The sequence below is a fragment of the Haplochromis burtoni genome, unplaced genomic scaffold (assembly GCF_018398535.1).
Source record: "Haplochromis burtoni strain Fernald_Lab_line unplaced genomic scaffold, NCSU_Asbu1 Contig_76, whole genome shotgun sequence".
In the NCBI taxonomy this organism is placed as follows: domain Eukaryota; kingdom Metazoa; phylum Chordata; class Actinopteri; order Cichliformes; family Cichlidae; genus Haplochromis; species Haplochromis burtoni.
The window spans coordinates 2228353-2236334 of record NW_024582437.1 but is presented as its reverse complement, the minus strand read 5'-3'; the positions used below and the strand labels follow the sequence as shown (position 1 = coordinate 2236334).

Genomic DNA, 7982 nt, shown 5'->3' with positions numbered 1-7982 from the left:
GGACAGTTAGCATACTAACTTTAATTTTTTTGTTTATCTGTTTTGTTTAATAAATATACAAAGCAGCACAGAGACTGTCACCATTACTATATCTTCCCACTGAGTTCACTTTTGAATGTTTTCTGCTAAAAAATCTTACAAATTGTTTCTTTCACAAAAGCAGCTCTTCTCTGAGAATTAATGATACTATTTAGGACTAAATCATATAAGTCCACTCATTATTATTGTGATCCCATTAGTGGTGTTGTAGTTAACCAGACATGGGTCAGGATATTTCCAGAAGGTCTCATGATAAAATGATAAAATTACCCTGAAATAAAAACTTTTTAAAGGACAATATCTGTGTGGTCCTAGAGTTTGCAACATAGGATATCATCTTTTTACAAAGATTCAATGTCCAAAAATGTTGTTTGTGGAGATAATATTGCCAGAGAAAATAATATTGAGTATCTGTTAAGCTTAAAACGACATGCTTCCTCCCACATTACCCTGTGCATTTCTTATCAGGGGCTTTCCAGTCTAATCACTCACACAGACAATGAGGGGGTCACTTTTGATTTATTTTTTCCTCCTGCCTTTCAGATGGTGACAGAGATTTGTCAGTGAACACCTTCTTTTAATCACTTCAAAGTGAAACTACGTAATGTGGTGTTGCCCCAAGTTCTCTGTTACAAACCTTTCTTATTATGTTGCTCTATTTATTATGATAAATTTGTTCATGTAGTTAGTAATAATATAAAAAATCAACTGGTTCTTGGTCAAATACAGCCTCTTGCATTAAATATCCAGAATAAACACAGGTTTTGCATGTGTCACTGTGTACATGAGCGGTTGTGTAAAGAGAATCCCACTTATCCACACCCACCGTCAGAATGCACAGAGTGATAAAGGTGCACCTGATATTACTAATGCTATTTGTGTGTTCATTTGTCAATAGTGTTTTCATATTTGTACAAGGAGAAACACCTACCTTTATGATGTTTCTCTTCTACTAAACACAAAGAATCACCTGTTTAGTTCATCCCAAGTGTTGATCATCAATAGGATAATTCCCCACTTCAGAACTGAGTGACAGGTCACAATCCTCATGTTCTTTAAAAAGAATAAACAGATACTGTATCCCACCCTGAATGTTATGTAAAACAAGTCATCTGTCAATATGTCAGTTTGACTGAATTATATAACTTGAGAATGAATTTCTCAAGCTATATAATTCTTGAAATGCTGGAATCAAGAGTAGACTGGATACTATTGAGCAATGTTTCTGCATTGTAAATAAACAAATATAAAGCCATAAAGGTATCCATCTATCTGTCCTTCAAAAATTAGCAGGGCTGGAGCCTGCAAGCTAATGGGTGAGGAGCAGGTCACGCTCTTACAAACTGCTACTAAGCACAATGTCTTAAAAAACAAAAACAAAAAATGGTTTTGTAATACTATTTGAAAAGAATATTGACTTATTTTAACATTTTAAGCCCCATGAATAAACATTTTGTTATTTTCATATGGGATATATGTTTAGCAATAAAGCATTTCTATCTAACTTTACCACTAAAATTTACAATGTCATACAAATATAGCTTCCCTTCCTTTGAGGATGTTTTCCAGTAATAAAGCCTGTAATGTCATTCATACTTTATCACAGCTACACACCTTTTGTTTAATCCGTTTTAATAAGTTTCACCTCTGATTTGGTGTTTACGTCAGTGTTTATGGTGCTGTGCAAAGGTCTTGAGCCACCCTTCATTTCTTAATATTTGAAAAATAGGTGCAGAGATTAATTACCGGTAAACTGCACTTTGAGTTGTTTTTACAGTATTTTCTCATCTACGTTCACTACATCTAATCCTTGCATCTTACTGACACACCTGTTTCACTCTCCAGCTCAATTTCTCTGCCTAGCCATCTGATACAAGTTCTCCTTCCTCAGTTTCCAGTCTCACAAACAACTCACTATAAACCTTTCTTTTTTTTTTTTTGTTACCTCTCTCTTTGCCATACACTTAGCCTTCCAGTACTTTGCCTCTCCCACTTTTTCTTTGAATACTTTCCTGTACTTCCTGTCCTTTTTCCTCTGTTCAGAGTTTACACCAAACACCTTCGTGCAACAACACTACAGCTGTACTTTTCCAGCTATTTATAGTAACTCTTCCCTACCACACAGACCCTGTCCCAACTTCTTCCTGAACCCTGTGCAACATTTTTCCTTATTCTTCCTTATTTAACTTCCATGTTTTTATCTTTGTCAGTCGCTTCCTTTTCATGAATTCCAGAGTGAACCTACAGACCACCAACAAACAAAAATGGTCATGAATAGGACTAGATCACAAACGAATTTAAAATAAAGTAGCCAATGTCCAAAGAAAAGCACTGAAATACCTTCAGAAAGCCTGGAGACCTACTGCTTAAGACCACTTTAAAAATTACAAGAAAAGACTGTCTCCTTGGAAGCAAAATATAAGGAAACAAGGGGTGTTTCCAGACTTGTAGTGTACACTGCTAATCTAATTTCCAGTCCGGGAATAGTCACCACGATAATCTGTTAATAAGTGAAAAAATATATATACTACCTAGCCATATGTGGAAAAACTGTGTTTGATTTATATTCCTAAATGTGCTTTGCACCATAATCTATCACTGTGTGAATGACTGATTTTCGTCCCCTATAGTCGCACCCTGAATTCATGCATTTCCAGCACAGACATTTGAAGACTTTGGTTTTGTGCTTTGTGAATTATGTGGGAATGTTAGAAATGTTCTTGTGTTATGTAACTTTGTGTCCACTTTTCTTTCATTTATCAAGTCAGCATTTCCATAGTTTTCCATTGGTAACATGATTTGACCGGAGACAAAAGTGTCCATGATAAAAAAAAATTTATTTCATCATTTCTTTTTCACATTTTCCTAAAAATTCCACCATTACAAACAATTGCTAAGGTGATTCATAAAAAATACACGTTTTCTCAAATTTTCTCTCCAACAAAGCATTGAATAAAGTGCACTGTACAAAATACATCCCTACTTCACTTTTCTTGATACAGCAAACAATGTGATACATTATTTAAGTCCTTCTTGATTCATGTCGCAGTAATTTAACAGTTTTCTGCTTGTTTTAATTTCATACTGCAGTATATTATAACATTTATTTTCAAGTAAGCTTGCAGTGCTGCAGAAAGTTGCATCCAGGATCCAGTGCAATGACACCAACAATGCTGTAGAAACCTTACACACCTTTGAACTTGTTGTGTTGGTAAAATTAAAATTAAATTAAATTATCAGCATAGACATACACAAACATAAAAAAAAAAACACAATTCTGATAAATAAATATTATGCAAACGCATCACCTCCATTAACCTCAAAGAGAACCTCAGACAACAAAACATCTCAGTGTAATTTAAAAAAGAATACGTAACACCATCTCCATATAAAAAATTGTTTGTCTTTATATACAGATTTTTAATATTTTATTATTTTCATTCTTTTTCTGCAAAAGTTGATTCGGTTCATCTGGACGTAGCGTCTTCAGTGGGAGAAACATTTCGTCCCTCATCCAAGAGACTTCTTCAGTCTCAGCTGACTGCAGGTTTCCCCAATCTTAGAAACAATACTGTTCTTCTTCTTCTTTTTTTGACTCTCAAAAGAGTTTTCAGTTTATTTCTTTAGCAGCATTGTAGAACATCCCTGTCCTTCAGTAATGTGACACAAAATAAATACACATAGTCAGGTTTAAATTTGAATAAATTACTTTTGCTCTTCAGACTTAAGCTGAACATACACTGTGTGATTTTTGGCCCCATTTTGAGACGACTTTTCAGTCGTGCGACCATTTTGGGGATCAGCCCAATTTTCTTCTTAATCGTGTGCCGTGCATCATGTAGTAAACGAAAAGCGATTAACACGACTAACACGACCAGTGTGAGCACTCAGGTCGCATCACAGCATCGGGCCTTATAGTGTGAGACCCTGCATCGTGACCTACAAACTTCTAACCCCTGCGATTCAGTTTGAGCAGGAGCTGAATAACACACAGTGTATGGCCAGCTTTATACGTTCACTTTGTAACTTCCAGAACGCTTTCTACATGCTCTGTGGAACCACACAAAATAGAGGAACATCATAAGAACCCAGTAGCATACGTAGGCTACACAGCCATAAATAAGAAATCTAGTTTCCAGTTTTTTAGCCGCAGTTGACCAGTCCTCTTTGCTCTCTTTGTAGATGGTGTAACTGAGTCCACTTAATAAAATGGCAGCCCACACCGACAGGGGAAGGAGTGGAATGTAGTTACCAACCATCTTACGCCTGCCCGATGTTCCCCAGCTGCTTTTGTTCATCGTGAGAATGGCAAAGTACTTAGCAGGCAGCAAACTGGTCATGTAGAGAGCTGAGTAAAGTGACATAAACACCATCACCATGTTTCTCCGCAGGATGCAGGCGTAGGCTGCTTTCACCAGCCCGATAAGCTGGATGCAGCACAGAACCCAGAGGATGTCCCACAGAGTGCCTGTCCAAAACAGCTGGATTATGGTGGCCGTGACAAAGAAGGGGAAAATACCTGACACGATGGACTCATAGGTCATCCAGAGATGGTGCTTGTGCCACCACATTGCATTGTAGAGCCACTCCCGGAAGTAAGATTTTGTCCACCGAGTCTGTTGGTTGAGCCAGCGAAGGAACTGAGCGGGTGTTTCTGTGTAGCATTTTGAGCGAGCAGTGTATCTGAAGAAAGGGGGTAAAAAATAGACCTTTAGAACCTGCTTGTTTGATGTTGTAGGATCATTATTGTAGCTACTGAGCTTTGTTGAGTCCTATTATGTAATTTCTGTGCCTAATAAATAATATCTAGAAAACATACTTAGTGGCATAGCCCATGCTCAGCATACGGTTGGTGAGATGCCTGTCATCACCAAATGTACAATGAGTTCCCAGAAACATTTGATTGTACCACGATTCCAGAAACTGCTGAAGGATATCATTTCTATACAGACCTGCATGAACAAGTACAAGAAATGACAAATTCAAAAGATGTTGGTTACAATGAGTTACATCAATGCTTTTAAGCCTTTAATATAATACTATTTAGCTAGAAAAGAGTTCCCTTACCTAAAGGGCCACTAATGCAGGACACACAGTTGAAGAAGGACTGGCAGGACCTTTCGATGTTGAAAGCCATCCAGTACCTGAGACTGCTCATGAAGCTGATGTAAGAGTCTTTAAGGTTGAGGATCATCACATCCCCTCCTACAGCCCCATACTTGGGATTACTCTCCAATACCTTGCACAATTCCACCGTGGCCAAAGGGTCCAGCTTCGTATCTGAATCACACACCTGAGAAATGAGACATAACGTCATTGAAAATTGGAAACATTTCATTTTTATTTTCATAAAAAAATAAGAAAGAAAACACTTAAGTAAAAGTAGATACCTGTATGTAATCAACCGATGACCCCAGGGCTTTAAATGCTGTGTACATCACCTCCCGCTTGCCTCCCCACTTTTGCATGATGCACACACATCTCTTGGTCTGGATCAGGCGCTCTACTTCTTTTCTCTGTGGATCCTCTCCTACCACATAATCAGAACCCCCTTCAATGCCCATTGCTGAGCCATTTTCTTCATCATGTTGGACCTGGGTGGGATCCCAGGTATGATAGTTGTTATTCCATACATAGTAGCCCGGATCCTGGTCTGCAAACACCTCTTTGAACATGTCCATCATATACTGGTCATCATCTGAATTCCCATCTATCACCATGATGATGCGCAGCAGCTCAGGGGGATACTTGAGGGCCCTGACTGAGTTCAAGCACTCTCTGAGATAAACAGGGTCCTCTTGGTAAGCCGATATAGTAAAACCGATTGTTTTGGTATAGGAGCATGGTTTTGTTCGAGATTTCATTCGCTGGTGCTCAACAAAGGCAAAAAAGCTCTGGACCAACACATGGAGTGAGAGTAGGAGTCCATAAATGCCAAAGGAGATGATGCCATACATGGACGACACCAGCTGATAGCCCTGAACGTAGGCCCACACCATCACACCCAGGACGGCCAAAGCAAAGACAAAAGTGAAGATGGCGCGGATTATTGAACCCAGCTTCTTCAATAAAGGTTTTAGCTCCATTTATTTCACCTAAGGAGACACAGACAACACATATCAGTAAAGTTTTAAATACAGTCAAGAAAGCTTGTCAGTCAAAATGTCAACACATTGCAGTGAAAGATGTTTTCTGTTTAGCAGCACATGACAAAAATCGGTTAAAGACTGAAACTTTTCTGAGCAGATCTCTTTGTCACACCTTTAAATGTATCCATTGGAATATACACAGACACTCAGACTGGGAGAAAAAGAATTCAGTGAAAACAACTGTTTTATGCAAAACGTTTGTGGGACTCATTACCAATCTACAGTCAGGGGTGAAATACACCACAGAATTTATCTATAATTGCACTGTATTAACCAGTGATCAAGTTATCATGGCTGATAATCCTAGAAGGTGTTGTCAAAAGAACTGTGCCCTATTGTGCGAAAGCATACAGAAAAAAGTGATACAACATATATATGTATATAGAAATAACAATTTGCTGAAGTAACTGATCAGAATTTTTGTTTAATTTTAATGTATCTAATTCTATTTTATATATAAAACTTTCAATATAGGATAATACTATATACTATTATTATACCACTTAAGTCGAATGTTAATTTCCAAGCAAAAACAAATAATAATAATAATAATAATAATAATAATAATAATAATAATAATAATAATAATAATAATAATAATAATAATAATAATAATAATAAGAGCATGAATAAAATAATGAAACCACATATTTTTAACCCTACCTGATGTTAACACTGGCTTCATGTAGAATTATGTGATATCCACCCGGAGTTCTCTTTGTCTCAGAACTTGGTTTGAAATGCATGAGTTTTAAAGTGTAGTGTAGGAGAGGAGGGGGCCTCCTTTTTTTTCACGCTCACGCAACCTCGCTGAGTCAGTCGTGCGTCAGGAGCAAGGCGGTGGTCCATTTAACGTGAGGGCATCACTGTACAGATTGCATACAGCTGTTATGTTTTCTTTCTTTACCATGGAGATGTGTAGAGAGTGACCTCCGACCATGCTGCCGTTTGCTGTAAAGAAGGGAATTCCCAAGCTTCCCATTATAGGAGCATTTCACAGATGCTCTGCGGAGCAAAGAACCGACGTTTGGTGCGAACATTATTTATCTGTTTACTTATTGTTGTTGTTGGTTTTTTTAAATATATATTTAACTCTTTTTTTTAATTGTTAATGTGTTATAAGTGTAATCCAAAATGTCATAAATCGAATGTATGAAAAATCTCTAGCCGTTTTATTGTTGGTGACAATCAACTGATAAATGTAATCAGTCAAAGCCTATCAATGAGACCGATCTTAACTTCAGTTACAATGACAATTCATCTTACAATGATCTGCAGCTTGCAGATATAAGCTTTCCATCCACTAACAGTGTAAAAACCATATCAGGCTGTTCGAAGCTGTAAGCTGAAAATCCTTTTTATGTTTTTATGTTTTACAGAAGCTGTTGTTACCGTGTGTGCAGCGTTTTCGCTCATTTAAGGGTTTGTTCACAGTTAGATGTTGCCCTCTTGTGGTTCTTTTCTGAAACTCCACACGTCAAGTTAAAAAAAGGGTTGAGGCTGTGATTTAAATTAACAATGTATATGATACCAGTTACATTGCGCTATGTTTTCATATTAAAAGAACCTAAAATACTAAAAAAACAAAACAAACAAAGTAAAGAAAACAGCATATGGGATCATAAAAATACAGTTGCTGTTTGCTTTAACAAGACTGCTAATGATGAATATTTGCAACATGTCATATTGACCTGCCTTTAAAATGAGGCTCCAAGGTGAGGATGTCTAATTTTGGTAAATGCTGCCAGCTCTCACTCCTCTGTGTGTGTGTGTGTGTGTGTGTGTGTGTGTGTG

General features: G+C 37.3%; 1 protein-coding gene across 2 annotated transcripts; it reads right to left on the bottom strand.

Annotated features, from left to right (window-relative positions):
• Window positions 1-3601: 3601 nt before the first annotated feature.
• has1 (hyaluronan synthase 1) lies at window positions 3602-6922 on the bottom strand. Of its 2 annotated transcripts, XM_005924229.3 has the most exons (5): window positions 6852-6922; window positions 5430-6134; window positions 5107-5332; window positions 4859-4991; window positions 3602-4722 (listed from the first exon to the last, which is right to left on the bottom strand). In XM_005924229.3, exons 2-5 carry the CDS (start codon window positions 6123-6125, stop codon window positions 4047-4049), a joined length of 1731 nt encoding a protein of 576 aa, XP_005924291.1. In that variant the 5' UTR covers window positions 6126-6134; window positions 6852-6922; the 3' UTR covers window positions 3602-4046. The 2 variants fall into 2 exon arrangements, with proteins under 2 accessions (XP_005924291.1, XP_042077838.1); XM_042221904.1 differs by lacking the exon at window positions 6852-6922 and having other exon boundaries at window positions 5430-6601.
• Between the last annotated feature and the right edge of the window lie 1060 nt (window positions 6923-7982).

Excerpts from the sequence above, each read along its gene's own strand:
- has1 (XM_005924229.3), bottom strand. The coding sequence starts at position 6,125 with ATGGAGCTAAAACCTTTATTGAAGAAGCTGGGTTCAATAATCCGCGCC. Across the intron at positions 4,992-5,106 it reads CTGCATTAGTGGCCCTTTAG|GTCTGTATAGAAATGATATC; the intron begins GTAAGGGAACTC and ends TTGTTCATGCAG. Across the intron at positions 4,723-4,858 it reads AGCATGGGCTATGCCACTAA|ATACACTGCTCGCTCAAAAT; the intron begins GTATGTTTTCTA and ends CCCTTTCTTCAG.